The 18737-nt window shown below is 42.2% G+C and overlaps 1 protein-coding gene across 1 annotated transcript in view; it reads right to left on the bottom strand.

The window, feature by feature from the left end:
• The window catches only part of side-V (sidestep V), a 307327-nt gene that overhangs the window by 80794 nt on the left and 207796 nt on the right, over positions 1-18737 (bottom strand). Inside the window, exon 3 of the mRNA XM_065239440.1 lies at positions 17359-17508. Within this exon, the coding sequence (XP_065095512.1) occupies positions 17359-17508 (150 nt within the window). The remainder of the gene's footprint in view (positions 1-17358; positions 17509-18737) is intronic.

Genomic DNA, 18737 nt, shown 5'->3' with positions numbered 1-18737 from the left:
GTTTGGATCATTTACTGGGTTTTCGTGGAGCTTAGGAAAAAATATACCTACAACCAACTGGGAAATGTTAGATTGTGTAATGTGGTGGCCGAAAGGTTTCTAAAATTATTTTCTAATTTTAATGATAGCTTATTTTTAGAACAAAGTTTGTTCACCCAAATGAATCGAAGAAAATCATCCCTAGGAAATTCGAGATGTTAACTTGGTGACAACCGGCAAAATTGATGATCGGAAACTTCTAACGTTTGACTAAACCCACTTCTCACAGGACTGTCCATTCCACCTAGTTATAAATCTAAGTGCGTTTATCCTCAAATACTGGTAATAGGGTACCTATATTGCCAGAAAATGCCACACGACGGTTGTATGGAGTATCAGATTATCTGAAACTCGTCCTATGATACGGAGCGCCAGGGGCCGTCCTCGCCTACTACAGGGTGTCCGAATATAATCCGTACAGCAAAATGTTGTTGAAATTATCTTTGATTGACAACTTAAAAAATCAATAGTCATTGTTTATTATAGCAATATTTATTGAAGAAAATAGTCTTATTTGTTCATTTGAAAATGGCCGCCCCGTGCTGAGATACACGCCTTTAAACGTTTCGGGAAGTTATCCACGATGGCCGAAAGTTATTTTCCAGATATTTCTTCCCAAACCTATAGAAGAGATGCTTTCAAATGTTCCAGTGATTTATGCGGGGTTCTGCAGGCTCTTGACTCCAAGATAGACCATACCGAATAGTTTATTGGATTAAAATGCCCCATGAGCCGGCAATCGTTCTTGCTGAAATGCTGTGATGTCCAGGGAGCTACTGAGTCAGTCAACAGCTTCTGATACGGTTTACGGTTCACTTTTACCCCTTTGTCTATGAAGATCAACGGGGTTTTGCCGGTGTGAGTTATTTCAGCCCAAACCATGACGGAAGCGGGATGATGACTCCTTGAAATACTTCCTCGATTTTTAGAAGTAACAGGAAGCAACTACCGATCATTCTGGTGGTTGTGATGCTTTGCAATCTCTGACACAGTCCGACACGACCGCATTGTTGACGTAGGACTACGAAACTTTTGGAATAAAGTGAATTTCATATCTCAATTCATTACAGGAGTGTTCGTTGCGTTGTACACTGAAAACCTAATCTTACTCAAAGAGTGAGTCACTTTTACTCATTTATATGAGTAATACTTACTCATTTATATGAGTCATACATGAGTAACCTACGCTTTAAGAAAATTTTCCATACGAATGAGTAAAAGTAACTGACAAATTAGTAAAAGTTAATTACTGAGCTAGTTTCGTTTTTAGTGTACAAAGCAACGAACACCCCTTTTGATCACTCGGCAGTCAAATGATAACTGCAGTCAAACTTTCTACGTTTCCCTTACGTAAGCATTTAGATTAGTATTCTATGCACCTCCTTTTTTTCTGTATCTTGCTGATGTAGGTGTGGTTGTGTCCAAAGCACGATCGCATTGTTGACGTAGAACTACGAGATTGTTTTTGATGCTACATTCACTAATATATTAATAACAAAATAAATGGTTTAGAAACTCAATTCCAAAATCAACGATTCATTTTTTTTAAATTGGGCGGTTATTGAAAAAAATCCTGAAATTAGGATTACCTTTGGCCGCTTTCTTGTTGGCTCGACACATTCAAACGCGTTCAGCATCGGTCCACGTCTGTTTCGCAGATTTCCCTGCTGGCTCCTGGTCTTTCACGCGTTTCCGATAATCGCGGAGGTATTTAGCAGCCATGTGTTGAGACATTTTGAAGATTTTTACAGAATTTCTCAATAAACACTTGTTTCACTTCGAATATTGACTCTCTTCAACGCGGAGTGTAAATACTGAAGCACTTATTGTACCAATTGGAATTTACAGAAAATGCTACAATGCATAATCACGGTGGTGTTACAATATGATGTCTGTGTTTGGGAAACAATCACCAAATGAAATTTTGATTGCCTTTCTTTTTGCACACGCCGGCTACACCGAGGGGGGCGACACATCTAAACCTCAATTCTAGATGCTCAAAAAATCTCACACTAGCGAATAAATCTTCGAAGAATCTTCTTTCATTTTTCGCATCTACTTGCATCGCGCATCATCTTTTTGCAGGAAATCTTCAAAATCGTGATAAATCTTCTTTCTATCTAAATACTCAGCGTACGCGTAGAGTCACAGCAAAGCACAATATTTCCTGCATCGTATATAGAGTTGTCCCCCTCGGGCTACACAGACTCCTCCCATCATGAGTACACTCATAAAATAAATCACATAATCAGTGGAAAATATCCATGTGAATTTCACAAAACTTTCATGTGATCCCATAATTGGAAATTGCACCACTAAATCACATGAACGTTATGTGTCAAATGAAATCTATATGATTTCTCATATAGAATTTCTAATGCTATGTGATATTCAGGTAAAAATCATTGTTTTTGTTTTTGGAAAAATACTATGTGCGTTCCTAATAGAAACTAAGTGAAAACTTTTGTCAGTGTAGTTTGCTGTCAAGTATCGACACTCTCCTTTTTCGTAGCTTGCCAATGTCAATACCTTGAAAGCCAAGGGCATTTAACGAGTTATTAACGAAAGATGAAGAGAATCACTTGCACCCCTTCTTCCAAGTTTATAACTCTGGAGAGCATTGTGTGGTCGTTTGGGGAATGTGGTTCTGAATATGGACAAATATCCAGATAAATTATATTCCTACTCTTTACTGCAATAAGAAGAACTTTTCGATGACGCTTGGCGCCTTCTTTACCAAGATCTTTTCCTCCTTGGCCACGATTAGTCTTTGTTGCTTGTTAGGTAGAAGAGTGTATTACCTAACCTGCCACCACTTTCCTACTGCTGTTATTGCTGCTTCCGCTGCCTGCCCACCACGCCGTCCGAAGCGATAATGAGTTGAGATTAGACAGCAGCGCTGTTTTATATCGTTTCAGGTTAAAGCAGAATGATGTGCAAGTGGTATTCGATTATGACGAGTGGGTTTGGGAAGAACGTTTAACAGAAATAAAATTATCACTTTTTAATTGTACATTGGACAATTCTTGACATTACCACTTTTTCAATAGTTTCTTGTTGAAAATCACCATTTGAAAGCATTGCTATTTTTTTTTTTTTTTTTTCCTTTGATTTGTTTTCCGTCGATCTTGTTTTCCGTGCTGAGCACCAATGCTACCGACGCCAGAGAGGCAGCTCCCACACCTGGACCCTACCTATCGACCCATCAACTCATGAACCGGGGACCAACGGCTTTACTTCCCTTCCGAAGGAAGGCGTGATCAGAGATGTTATGCCTCAGAACATCCCGGCGGCGCCGACTGGGATTGAACCCAGGCCTGCTGGGGTGAGAGGTAATCACGCTTACCACTACACCACCGGCGCCGCTGAAAGCATTGCTATTGATGCTTAGAAATATTAATGATAGATTGGTGATAAAATTATTGAAATTGGTCCAGGGACAGCTGAGTTATTAATGTTCAAAATCTTTCATAATTTTGTTACATGTTGCATTTTCGGTTTTCACAAAGTGTACCCCCATATAGAAATCATGGACGTAGTCCTACGTCAAAACAAATTGTTTGTTATTCCGATTGATTATAAGATTTGTTTGGTATAAATAAGATAGTTGTTTATCAATGATTAACCATTGAAAAATGATCAAAGTGTTAAACCACAATCAACCAAACGGTATCACTCAATATCATGTTTTGTCTTTGCTCTTTATATTCATTCACCTACATCTGCAAAATACAGAAATAAGGAGGGGCATAGAATGTTGATCTAATTGCTTAAGCCATGCCACTCCTTTTTCTGTATTTTGCTCCCCCGAAGAACCATTTGTTGTGAAGCCATGGGAACTCTCACCGAGGTGAGCTGTACAACTGCGCTTTTGAGGAGCATTCGCACAAGACCGGACGTGCGCTCACACGAATACAAATTGGATTCCGGCCGGAGCACGTTCTACCAGATTAAATTACACGTGTGTAAATTAGTCTATCAAAATCGTTTATCGGTATCTTTGGCACACGAAGCTTTTTCCTTGCTTGCCGAACGCATCAAAAAGATGCAAGCCACACACCAGTTTTGCACTTTTGAGGACGGTTCAGTTTTATTTACAATGAACTAGAGCTCTTATGTAAAAACATATTGCTGGCCTTGAAAAAAGCCATTTGTTTTCACTAATTTTGTATGGGTGACTGATAAACTGAATAATTCCTACTGATTGCAATGTTCAAACTCTTCTGATATCAACGGAGCACGACGGTAAGTGCAGCTTTTCCATTTCCCTGGTTGATTTTGAGCTTCGGCTTGTGTCGTTAGGGATCAACTTTCTGATGGCTGTGTTAGGGGTGCGATCGAAGAAAATGTATGGGAAATTTGAATATTTCCATATTTTTTCATTGTTAACTTTTTTTAATATTTAACAATTATAATGTGTGACATACCACACAAATCTTATAACACTGGTGAATCGATCGACACACAAATCTTCAATATTCATTGATTATTGGCCAAGTTTTTAGAATTTAAAGTCTTACCAATTTTCGTTGCATTTCCCTGAATTGCCACCCTTCCCGAAAGACGTAGTTCTACGTCAAAAGTTCAAAAACAGCTATTCGGCTTCATTCTGCAAGAATTTGAAATCACAACTTTACCAAACTTACTGCGTATAAAGACAATAGGTCAAGATATTAAACCAAATAGGTATGCTTAGTTCAATCCGTTTGGTTGTATAGAGGCATGCTGTCAAAGTTTGTACGGATAATTTTCAGACACCCTGTACACTGCATTACGGAAGAAAGCGAAAAAAGCAAAGCCCCGATAGGGTTTTATCACAGCAGGCCAGGCGGGTGTGAGTCGGATCGGATTCTCGTTAGGGGCCATTTCAGTGCCTACTTCGGTGCCAGACATCAACCGACGGGTATCCCAGGATCAATCGATCGAACAGTTTGCCCAACATCATGCTGATGCTGTGAAGCTGATGGTACGATATGCTTTACGGCGACGGCGGGTGTTTCGCTTTGCTCGGGCCAAATTGAATATTTATGGAACGAGAGCATCATGGGAAAGGCTGGCGGATTTGCGTTTTTTTTTTAGAGGGTCGTTTTTAAAAGCTTAGATTCCCTTTTTCCTTTCATCCCTTCTTCAGGATAATGTGCAAGGCTTGCCGATGGCAGGAGGTAGGGATCTGTTTTGTCAGATATAATGGTGATTTTATTTTGAGTTATCGCTACCTAGTGATGCGCAAACTTGATATTTGACTTGTTTTGATAACGGGCTCGGCTAAGGTGGCCTGATTTATGGGAATGTTTTGATGGAATGACGTCATTTTTCAGGATTGCAGTGCTTGTTTTGAAATCAAGGGTTTTCTTACTGACCCGACGTTGAATGTTTATGGCAAATTCCTGTTCGGATTCATCGTTTACGAGCATCATGTCGACCATCTCGGAGGTCGTTAAATTCGAATAGAAGTTGAGAAACCACACCACTTCATGACATTTGTAGACCGTCGATATCTTTTGTTCGACATAGAAATCTCCTGCTGCCGTCCGGCCATGATGCGTGCCCTATAATCCGACGGAGCTTATGTGCGCGCTGTAAATTTCCCTATCAAACTGTTACGCAGACCATAAAGCCCACCGATATGGGAGTTTTGCCACTAAGCCAGTAGAGTGTGAATACATTTCCATTCGAAAGAAACCCATTCTTTTGGGTTGCTTTTGTCAAAAGTGAAGCTTTCTTCCTTGAGGCCGATGTGTCGATTTTTTTTATTTCGAGCATTCAGTGGAAGCCAATAACAATGAAAATTTGGTAGGTATTTTAATAACGAGATGTGGATTTTATTTTCACACGGTACCATTTTTCCGAGTTTTGTAGGAATTTTATCTTCCAGCCTCCTTCGACGGAAAAGGCGGTAGCCATGACAACTCCCTTGGCACACCACTTCAAAGAACCGTGCGATGCGTGTCACGTTCACGTAATCATGTCATTTGATGAGATTCAAATTAACGCACCTGGCATGGCGGTACAGCAGCCAAAAAGCCTAGCAAAGACACACCTACGGCGCATAACATGTGTAGTTGAGAGTAGGATGTTTAGATTTTCCTGCGAAAAACCGCAAAAACCAAATGCGCGTAAAAAAGCTCTTTTTACTGTTTTCCAAAGCAGGCTCGGTTACTTGCGGTGGATGCTTCCTGTTTTCGAGCCAGATTGTCGTTGCCGTTGACAACCACCAATCGTAATCGAAGCAGGCTGCGGCTGACGGTGGGTGGAAGGTTCTATTGAATGAAAGGAGTACTAGCACCGAGAGAAAATTGCGCTATCAAATTTTTACTACGCGGTTGGAAATCATTCATTATGAGGGCACTTGGAGTACTGATAAGTTTTATGATTTCATGTCGGAATGATGTGTTTGTTACGACGACCAACGTGGCAGATTTTAAACGTCTTTTTAGGAAGTAACTGATTTTGCTATTTTACGTGAGTAGAAACGGGGACTGAGCTTCACATTTACCTGGTGCGGAATATCTGAGGACAGTCCGTATACCACGAAGATAGGTTGGGGAGGCTGGGGCTGGGGTGGATCTCGAGTTTTATGTACAATCCATTTAAGACGTAGGACTTCGTCTTTGTGGAATAATCGTGTCACGTTTTAACTCGACCAGTTACCAATGGATTATTATTAATGCACCATATTAATCAGATTCGATGTTAAATTTATTTGTTATCGAAATTTCAATTGTATGTCAACAGTAAAGAGTTGAAAATTGGTCAAACTGTATGGCCAAAGTCAATCAATTACGTATCTGCGTGCCATGCCTATCGAGTGAAGGCAGATGAGCCGATAGTGAACCCCTAACATGGACGTCAGGTACGACTACACAACTTGAACCATTGAAGAATTAAAAATACAAGGAATTGAAATAAACGCATGTAAGTTATACTATGACGATTCTCTGTCAAGCAGTTCAGTTCGGATTCCCGCTCGCTTTCTCGAGTAGTTCGGTTTTAGTTTGTTTCGTTCTTCGTTTCGCGCCGTGGAAGTGCCGTCATCGTCACACGCTCTGGAAAGTTTGGTTCAACTTGCCAAAAACCAGATGATGCGTCAGCGTACTAAAGGGTGATACGGTCAAAATTCGGTCAAGGGAAAACGCGTGTAAATCGGTGAAATCGTTTATTTAAAAAATCAAATTAAATTTCTTTTTCAAGTTCAATTAGTATAAAATTCAGGAAAAATATTCAGTTAGGCTTCCGCTTTTCCAAATCCGAATTGCCGGGCCTTACGCTTGACCCCTGCCATCAGATTTTGTACAGCCACCTTGTCCACCTTCTTCGCCGCAGAAAGCCAGTTTGCCTTGAACTGCTGCTCACCCTTAGCAGTTTTTTTGGTCTTCTTTAGGTTCCGCTTGACAATAGCCCAGTATTTCTCAATTGGGCGGAGCTCTGGCGTGTTGGGAGGGTTCTTGTCCTTGGGAACCACCTGCACGTTGTTGGCGGCGTACCACTCCATGGCCTTTTTACCGTAATGGCAAGATGCCAAATCCGGCCAAAACAGTACGGAACAACCGTGTTTCTTCAGGAAAGGCAGCAGACGTTTATTCAAACACTCTTTCACGTAAATTTCTTGGTTGACAGTCCCGGAAGCTATGAAAATGCTACTTTTCAAGCCACAGGTACAGCTGGCTTGCCAAACCAGATATTTCTTTGCGAACTTTGACAGTTTCATGTGCTTGAAAACATCTGCTACCTTTCCCCTTCCTTTTGCCGTATAAAACTCCTGTCCCGGAAGCTGCTTGTAGTCGGCTTTGACGTAGGTTTCGTCGTCCATTACCACGCAGTCAAACTTCGTCAGCATCGTCGTGTACAGCCTCCGGGATCGCGCTTTGGCCGTCGTATTTTGTTTATCATCGCGATTTGGAGTCACTACCTTCTTGTAAGTCGATAGTCCGGCTCGTTTTTTGGCTCGATGCACGGTTGTAGACGATACACCCAGCTTATTTGCGGCATCTCGGAGAGAGAGGTTAGGGTTTCGCTTGAAACTACCGGCAACTCTCTTTGTCGTCTCAGCGGCTTCCGGTTTTCGATTTCCCCCCGATCCAGACTTCCTGGCTGTCGACAAACGTTCCCCAAACACTTTAATTACATTTGTAACGGTTGATTTGGCAACTTTTAGCGATTTTGCCAACTTTGTGTGCGAGTAGCTCGGATTTTCGCGATGCGCGAGCAAAATTTTGATACGCTGCTCTTCTTGCTTGGACGGCATTTTGACAACTGAAGAGTGAATTCCAAAATCAAAATAGGAGCAACATTCTACACACACACACCTTCAAAATGAGGGGTGTTCAGGTTTTTTAAAAGCAAAATTGAAAGAAATACGTCAAGTTGATATTGACCAAATTTTGACCGTATCACCCTTTAGCACATCAGCAGTAGAATAAGGCCCGAACGCAGACCGGAGCGTCAATGAACGACGCCAGAAAACCGTGTGCTGCAAAGCAACCAGTTCTCAGTGCTCGAGGAAGACAATTGAGGTGGTGGTGACGCCGTTGCTATCACAAGGAGCGGATTCCCCCACTGTTCACTTCAATGAAGGATGTCGACCAGCTTAGGACTGTGTTGACAGATCACAACCTATATCCTCGGTTTAAGCTCTGCAGCGTCGGAACAAAAATTATGTGCTCCAGCCTGGATGAGTACAAGGCTATCAGAAGTTTCATGAAGGACAATAAACATCCATGATTTGCCATCACTGAAGCCACTGAAGATAGTTTTGCGAGGTTTGCCGCCATTCGAGGCGGCCATTGTGAAGGCTGAGCTGGAGCGGCTTGGTCTACAACCAGAGGCAGTGTATCCGACGAATCGGCGACCCTTGCCGAACACCAGCTACCGGGACCAGTTATTCCTGGTCCACTTTATCAAGGGCTCCACCACACTTGCCGGGCTGAAGGATAACATCCGGGATCTATTCCATGTCATCATCTCTTGGCAGTCGTACAGACCTCAACACCGTGATGTAACGCAGTGCATGAACTGCCTCTCTTACGGCCATGGCACGAAAAATTGCCATATGAAGCCACGCTGTGACAAGTGTGGAGGTACCCACGCGACAGCGTCCTGTGGTCAAGCTGATGATGAAGTGTGCCAACTGCGGTGGAAACCACCGTGCGTCCACTCGCGATTGCCCCAAGCGAGCGGAATTCATTAATATTCGCCAAAAGGCGGCAACAGACAACCAGACCGATCGACACCGCAATAATCGTGCGCCCCCGGCCATCACAGATGCTCAGTATCCTGCAATCTGAGTACCCTGCAGTCTGCTTCCTCTCAACAATCAACGAGCCCTCAGCACCCCCGCTGGGTATTATCCAATACAGCAAGCGGCCCCCAGCCACCGATCAGCCAAGCATCACCTCACTGCTGCAGCGGCCCAGCCGAACCTAGGTCCCTCCACTGTCCCTGGTTTATCGTATGCCAGTGTCAGGTAAGTCCGTCGACGATTCCCCATTTACATCGGAGGAACTTGTGACACTCGTGGCAAAGGTCATCATCATCCTGCGCAACTGCAAGACCCGATCTGAACAGCTTCATGCTGCTCTGTTCCCTGTCACTAAGTATGGACCGTGAAGTTATAAATATTGTAAATTGGAACGCTTGTTCGCTGAAGAACAAACATATCGAACTGCTTGACTTCCTTACCGCCAAGGAGATCGACATTGCCATCATCACCGAAACCCATCTAAGGCCGGAAGGAAGTCAACATCTACCTATCGGACTTTCGGCTCTTGAGACTCGACAGAACCATTGCATGAGGAGGGGGAGTAGCCATTGCTGTGAGGCGTAACATCAACTGCCACCTGCTGCCGTTCTTTCAACTCAAAATTATCGAAGCCATCGGGGTTGAAGTTGGCACATCGCTTGGCCCCATCACCTATCGATGAGGCGATTTCCCGGGCCAGGGAGCAACAGTACCAGTATCCATACAGGTGAGTAATACTCTGAACCTTGAAAGGCCCACTAAAGACCTCATTAGACTCCGCAACACGATTCGTAGGCAGTAGCTGAGTACTGGGCTGCCTAACCTGAAGACCAATTGCAACCGTTTGAACAAAATCATCCAAGCCATCTCAGAAATATCGATTTTGCAAACAAGAGTCGCTCTCTCCCAGATTGTGCTAAGCCATTCTGGAAAATGGTTAACATTTTAAAAAATAAGCCGAGGTCCATCCCTCCCCTTTCCTTTCGTAATCTGTTAATGGCTAGCTAGTGTGTGTGTAGTGCTGGCCAGCGATGACGGGATTCTACAGTGGGTGGGGTTTTTCGGCGGCGGATGAACGGACTGTTCACAGTGGATGCCGGTGCTCGACGGTTGTCACCGTGTGGCACGACGGTTGTGGCACTGGGGCTCGATCAGGCGATCGACGGTGATCTCCCAGTGGTTGTCGGTGGACGCTTGCTACAAGGGTGTTGGCGTGTTAACGGACGCCCTCGTGGTTTAGCCCGTAATTAATGGGTCCTGAGGGGAATATGAGAGGTGGTCTTAGGGCTGCGAATTCCGCTACCGGGTTATTGATTGGGTCCTACCTGACTCCGTATTCGGTGGTATTAACCGGTATTTGTTGGTAACTTTCACTATTAGACTCTTAATTTATATGAACTATCTTGCGCAATGGTTGAAGTAGAAGAGAACCTTCTTTTCAGTTTGACCCAGTAGCTTCCCCCTTGATTTAATTGGACCGTTGGTTTGGGAGTGGTCTTTCATTTGCCTTACATATTTAATTATATTTACATTCAAAACAAGACAATATTGCATACAAGAAACTGACATACAGATTGAATTCACAATGAACACACATATACCCTATTCCTCGCTATCGTTATCTCCTGATTTTTCTCGCTCGAAGAGAATCAATAGGGTACAGGAACCAAAACGGTAACAAATCCGAATTCTGATCCATCCTTACTCATAACCGCAGTGGAAAAGGCCAAAGCTCTTGGTCAACACTTTGTGAATTCACATAACCTTGGCCAAGCCGTGGTGAGTCCCTACGAGCCTGCAGTATTGGAGGCAATGTCTAGAGTCGCTGCCACCCCCGTAGTTGTCCCTGATGAAAGTAGAATATCGGTTGATGAGGTGATAGCAGCGACTAAATCAATCAAGAACAGGAAGGCCGCTGGTGTCGATGGAGTGGTCAACCTCGAGTTAAAAAACTTGAGTGTTGACTTCTTCGAGTACCTTGCAGCGATCTTCAATAAGTGTTTGGTGCTTGGCTACTTCCCTGCATGCTGAAAGTTAACCAAAATCATTCCAATCCACAAGCCTGGCAAAGATCCTACCAGTGCCAAAAGCTATCGCCCCATCAGTCTCTTGTCCTCCATCTCGAAGCTATTCGAAAAGTTGATACTCAGCCGTCTGCATCTTTCTCAAAGAGCAATTCGGGTTTAGGAAAGGCCACTCTACCATCCACCAACTCGCCCGGGTTACTAACATCATCAAGCGGAACAAGTCCGTTTCCAATACATCTGCCATGGCATTGTTCGACAGATCATTCATTGACATTGTCGGGCAGATCATTCCAAGTCTGCTTAAACAATTCACCTTCTGATACGTTCAAAGTTGATGCTGGGGTTCCCCAGGGTAGCCTCCTTGGTCCTAACCTCTTCAACATCTTCACGTCAGATGTTCCTCCCCTTTAGGGTGGTGCAATTTTGTCAATGTTTGTGGATCGAGGATCTGTGCTCTGACGAAAAAACTCCAATCAGGACTGGATGTTCTGTCCGACTATTTCAAAAGCTGGAAGATTTGTATCAATGCAGCTTAAACACAGACCATACTGTTTCCACACTTGAATTCACCTCGGCTTGTCCCACCGGGTAACCTAAAAGTCCACCTTGATAATACTTCCATTGAATGGTCAAGTGAAGTCATCTACCTTGGTCTTACCCTTGATAGTAAGTTGCTGTTCCGTTCCCATGTGGACAAATCATCCATCAAGTGCAACATCTTGATTAGGTCGCTCTATCGACTTATCAACAGAAAGTCCACCCTTTCCATTAAAAACAAGCTTGCCGTCCACAAGCAAATCATCCTCCCCGCCATTGAGTAAAGGCCCAAGCGCAATGACGGCGGAAGCGGAACGGCAACGGCAGCGGAAAAGCCCGATCTGAGTAAGCCTACTTGTCGGATTGAAAACTAGTTAGAATCAAATCGACTTCGGTTAGGCATCTTGATGTCATTAGTGACAACTGTCAAATTTTCCGTTTCCGTCCCGCATCCGCCCACATTGCGTTTGGGCCTTAAGAAACGCCAATATGGGAGAGCTGTGCTAAGTGTCAACACCTCAAACTCCAAAGGATCCAGAACAGGATCCTTAGGATGATCCTCAAGAGTCCCCCGCGGACTCGAAATTCTGAGATCCACCGCCTGGCTGGTCTTCAGATAACCGAAATTGTAATTGCTTTGACTTATTTTCCTGGTGAAGCTCCTGAGATCGCCTAATTAGTCCAAAATTGCAAAAAATACAACAAGTCGTTTATCATTGGCTGTGATGCCAATGCGCATCATACCGTGTGGGGTAGTACCAGCGTTGCCAGGTCATTTTCAGAAAAATCTGGACCAGTCAAAATATAAGATCTGGAAAAATCTGGAATGCTCCAAAAAATCCAGTTTTTAACATAATGCTTGATTGAAATCAAAGTGATGTGCCAATCTCCCGTAAAAATCGGTCAGCATGATCATCTGGAATTTATTTAAAGTACTAGAATGGTTACGAATTACATATTACAAATGTATTACAAATAAATTATATGAAGCAAATGCTAAATCATGCAAAAGTTGAAAAGTATTGACACAGTGTGCCCAAAAAAGTTTAAATATCCATTACGCAGCAGTTCAAAAATTGAATTAAATGTGGGCAACATACTGCAGAAAATATTTTTAGAATTGTTGTTCAAACTGTAATTTTTTTAAAAACGAATTAAACGCAAAGAATTAAGCAAATTTGATGGGATGGTAAAAGTCCATATAGTAACTAATAGTCGATGCAGTCCTTCCTATTTGATGCAGTACCAGAATATAAAGATTGTATTAGTTCTAAACAATTCTAATATTACTCTGAGGTTGATCAGATTTAAAATTTAATTCTTGACATCATACAACACACAACTCCCTATAGACCTGTAGACAATTTTATTTTGAAGCAAAATTCATCTGGCTGAAGTGGGAATCAATCGTAGTACTCACACAAAGTTTACCTAAACTACGGGTAACTCCACTATTTGCATGACCATTATGAATAATTTCAGGCCAAAGAATAATATTATATTATTTTATATCGGTACTACGTGTATGCGGGGCTTGTTGTAAGTGAAAGTAACCTCGGAATGGACGTGAGTAACCAGGCATTCTGCAATGGGTTTCTGAATCTCAACAGAGCTATCACCTTTCAACTTCCGGGCTAAAATTGTTTGCAATGGGATCAGTATAAGATAATAATAGATTAGGTTGCAAACATTTTTCTTCCATAAAAACACTGCCGGACAGTGGAAGTTGGATTGTATATACATACATATACATACAAAGAATAATATTATTATTATTTTTTTTAAGAATAACATTATTATATTACTAAAATCAAAGTCTGATAATTCCCTTTGAACTGCTTTGTAGCAAAGGTCAGCATTATTTTGAAATCCTCTTCAGTATTTCCTAAGTACTCAAGTACTTTGCGAAAATGGCCTTGAAAGTCTCCCAGAAATTGCGCATAATTCTGCTAAAATATCTTAAAATTTTATTAAAATGAATCTCCATAGAAACATTGGACAGAGTTCCATTGAAATTATTCTAACGATCAGCATAGAAAATTTTCTATGATTTCTTTTCCGGATTGTATTCCCTATATTCACAAAATCTCCATGCAATTGTCATCAGAGTTGACAGGACAATTGAAACCATCTTCAACCAGAGGTTGCACAGACTGAATATTTAACACTAGACAACGGACAACACACCACACTCAGTGGACCAGTAGGGGAATTTTCAGGTTGCCAAAATTTGCACCGGCTGGAATGCGAATGGAACCCTCACTTCGTGGCACTCACAATACGCCTGAACGACCACGAAACCCAATTAGGTGGATGAACCACTGCTCAGAATTAGCTTGAAGTTCTCCTTTGATTTCACAAGAAATTCGCCTCACACTTCACTGTGAACTATTTTCATAATTACCTTAAAATTCAAATAATGTCCAACGTTGATGGCCTTTAATAAATAAATAAGTAAGTTTGGATTTTTTTTGGAGGGTAAATCAATTGCAGTGATATTTTTAAAGCAACATGTTTAAACAATCTGGGAAAATCTGGAACATATTTAAAAAATCTGGAAATATACGTGGTCTGTCTGTGTATCTGGCAAGACGACTAAAAATCTGGAAAATCCAGATAAATCTGGAATACTGGCAACACTGGGTAGTACGGACATCAAAAGTCAAGGTGAGTGCCTTTTGGAATTTGTCTCATCTTATAATATGGACATTTTGCATCTTATATTCAGATATATTTATGAATGACGATTCAACCCAACAATTGGAATAATTTTCTCAAAGGTAAACGAAAGAATTATAAATTCCTACAACAGTAGCTGTCCTATCAAACGATTTTCTTCTAACAGGGATGTGCCGTGGTGGAGCTCGAAATTGAAACCTTCCGAAGAGTTTCACGTAAGATGTTCAATAAGGTGAAAATCACTTCTGATTGGACTCAATATAAGAAAACCCTATCTGAATTTAATAATGAAATACGTTAATCTAAGAGGCGGTCCTGGATTCAAATTTGTTAAAATATAAACAGTACTCCTACCTATAGTCGCAAGATTACAGACAACTCTTGCGAAAGACCGTACTATTGAACTTGGTAATCTTAGTGGAGGTTTTACCAAATCTTCCTCTGAAACTTTAAATTTAATGATGAAAACACATTTCCAGATTCGGTATTGTATGTTGAATTGACTAATTCTGATTCTGTTGGTGGAAGGTGTTCTATGGAGACCTTTCCAGTATCTCAGAGAACAGAAAACACCACACTAGACATAGCTGATGAAATTTTCTCGACTGCTGTGAGATCTTTTTAGCCTTTTAATTCTGCGGGTGTGGATGGCATATTTCCGGCACTGCTTCAAAACGGTGAAAAAATGCTTATTCCGTCTCTAACGCAGATTTCATAAGGCTAGTTTAAGATTAAACTGCATTCCATCAAAATGGAGACTGGTAAGAGTTATATTCATACCGAAAAATGGTAGGCGTGACAAAACGCAGCCGAAAGCATTTAGGTCCATTAGTCTCTCATCAATTTTTATTGAAGACTATGGAACAGGTGTTGAATGACTTCATCAACTCAACTTACATGTTAACGCATCCAATATCTACCGTATGCATGATAATGTTTGCACCATCGTACAAATAAGGTTCTCGTTTCACCTGTGCATACAATGCCTTGGTTTTCTTTGCATGCACGTAACCTATAGCTCATACTAGCTCATACCACAGACAAACAGACGTAACACTTCATTGTGTATCTTCGTTCACGCATTTAACGGTTGATTTGAATATTATCAGTTCCGCGAACTACTCGCCGCAGCGCTGGCATCGGATCACTTTGACGTTTCTATACACTCTATAAAACTTTTATGCAATATTGTTTGCGAGTTAGCGAGCAAGCTTGTTTTCCGCGAGAAACCCTAGAGATGTCGCTACTGAGGTCCTATGTTTTGAGATACTATGTTTTCAAGAAAAACTTTTTCAAAGAGTTACGTCTGTTTGTCTGTGCTCATACTGTAGTAGGCTGTGTATAAAAGAAAATGATTTACTTGGTTTGACAGTTGCGTATTCGTGATTTGTCCCACGCGAAAATGTCGCAAAAAGACATTGCAATCGCCGTGGGAGTGTCCCGGTGGACCGTCAAAAGGGTTTTAGACCGAGAATAGAAAGGACAACTATCCGCGAAGGTGGGCACAGGCCGTCCGAGGTCAGCTCGGGTTCCGAAGGTTATCGCTGCTATCAAAAGGAAGATTCGGGTGAATCCAGTGCGTTCAATAAGGCAAATGGCAAAGGAACACGGGATCAGTGACTTTACGGCACGGAAGATCGTAAAGGAAGATTGCGGGGCGAAGTCGAAGGCACGGAAAAAAAAACGCACATTATTACCAACCGCATCCGGGAGCTACGAGTCGAACGATGCAAGAAAATCTTGAACTTCCTTAAGCGATCCGGTAATCCTGTTCACCAACGAGAGCATGTTTACCGTCGATCCCGTATCAAATTCCAGAACCGACCGGTATATTAGTTATCTTCCGGTAAAAGAAGTGGCCGACGAGTACAAGAACGTGTATCTGACCAAGCATCCTGCTAGCGTTATGGTGTTTGTATTGGCGGCTTCCGATGGCAAAAAAATTGACACGGTGTTCGTTCCAGAAGGCGACAAGGTCAACACGGAGGTCTACATCGGGATTTTAAGTAAGTATGTTCTTCCGTGGATCAAAGAACAGTACAGTCCGAAGCCAAATGTTGTATTTCAACAAGATAAGTGTCATACCTCGAACCGCACTCAGAAGTGGTTGCAGGAACATCTTACGTGGCCGCCATCCATCACCGATCTTAATCCGCTGGATTACTCAATATGGCGTGTTATGAAGGCCAAGGCCTGTTCTAAACGCCACCCGAGTACAGCAAGCCTCAGACAAACATTGACACGTACCTGGAGAGAAATGGATCCAGACTACATTATTAGAACTTGTCGTGCATTCCGGAAGCGTGTGGTGGCCGTAATTGCAGCAAGTAGAAACACGATCGATGATTAACATAGTTTAAACTCTGAGAAACATCCCCCCTTTGAATAAATAAAAAAACTCGAAAACGAAACTTTGAGATTTTTTTTTAAATTTTGACATTGCTTAATGGTGCAAACATTATCACGCATACGGTAACTTCCAGTATGCGTATCAATCTGGAAAATCAACAGTTACTGCTCTCCATTCTTTGGTAGCCAAAATCGAGCAATCGTACTTTGTTCTTTCTTGGCTATTGAAGAAGCATCCATCCAACGCATCCTATTCTTCTATGGTTGAACTATGTTGCAACAGTGTCTGAGATTTGTTGTCTAGAAAACTTATACATTTTCAAACAAGTAAAATTTGATTGAATCGAGTATCGAACCGCTTGAGTCCTGAAGTCTTGCTGCGACACTAGCTTATTGAGTATCATATCATCCATATCAAATACACACCTTTCCTCCGGAGTATGATTGAGTGCGCATAGGAAAACAAAAAGCCATTTCAAAGGCACTTACCTGTACAGTCCGGCTAGGTGATGTGTGATGTTCCTTATCCGGAGCGCCGGCGGGTTTGTTTCGTGATAGAAGTACACCGACGAGTTTAGGAAGACCGTCTTGTCGGACCAGTGATTCGCGTACTGGATTGGCTTGCCCCGGGCGTCAACCCTGTAAACGAGTGTGTGTGAGAGAGAGAGAAAGGATTAAGTGTTAATTTGCGAAAGAGCTCCATTCTTTTTGTGCGCATTTGTTTCATTCGACTGGCGTCGAGCTGATACCTATTGGAAGTTGCTTTCGGAGGATGAAATCGTGCCGTTCAAACGAAGAAGGTTGATTTTTGTTTTAGGTGAAGTGGGAGTTTAATAAATTCGGAAAGTTGATGGTGGGCATAAAGTTCGTGGGATGAGCGTATATTTCCGAGATTTTATTTTCCTCTGTCACTTGCCGTTGGGAAGCTGGGATTGCATCGAACATCAAAGACGTTGAAATTGATTAGGATTCTGCGAAATTCAACATGTTTTTCAACCGTGTTGAGATTCGGAAGCCTTTGAGAAGAGTTAGCTGGGAACGGTAGACACGATAACACATCTTGTTTACTCAGCCATAATCTATTTACAGATCAATTTCAGCTCATCCAATTGCGTCTTAGTGAAATATTTGATTGACATTCAAATCTTGACTCAAGAGCTCGCGAGAAACGCGTTTTCTCATATTGCGAACGACGACAACATCAAAGTAGACCGGTGACGACTGCGAAACCTTCAACATCACTCTGTTTCTCTGTGCTCGTAAGCAGATGGCGCCATGATACGGCTTCCTTCCGCCAATCGTCTTACATCACGAAAGGAGCTTTCCATCCGTCCTTCGTCCACCTCGTTTTCATCTAAACGAGGCTCTGATAACATGGCAATAAATAAACAGCTCCTTCTTGTGTGTGTCGGCCCTATGGAGAGCTTACTGTCACATTTCCCGCACACGCCACCTATCGATCGAGTCTACGAGTTTAATCATAATTTATGAATTAGAAGAAGTCTGTTGCGTGCGTACAAACATTAGGTTCACATAAAGGATACGACCAGTATTGGGTGCGGAAAAGGGAACAAGTGGGTTACTACACGCTCATCGTCACTCTTCCCGGAGAAGTAGGCGACAAACAGATGTCAACCCGATTTTGGACATGGATGAGTGTCTATGAAAGTGACGTTTAGCCATGTGTTCGTCAAGGGATGTCATGTCATGACGAAAGAAGATCCGGATTTTCCCTCCACTTTCCTACGCTTACTGTGATACAGACATAGGACATTCAGAGACCGTGATTGAATAAAAGTGAAATGATGATACATATAAGCTGCTCTTTGGTCGTCGTCGTTGCCGTATGTCGTCGACGAGTGCGATAC

Source organism: Ochlerotatus camptorhynchus, unplaced genomic scaffold (genome assembly GCF_037179485.1).
Source record: "Ochlerotatus camptorhynchus isolate MF236.1 unplaced genomic scaffold, CSIRO-AGI_Acam_v1.1 ptg000055l, whole genome shotgun sequence".
NCBI lineage: Eukaryota > Metazoa > Arthropoda > Insecta > Diptera > Culicidae > Ochlerotatus > Ochlerotatus camptorhynchus.
This window is presented reverse-complemented; position numbering and strand designations above follow the sequence as displayed.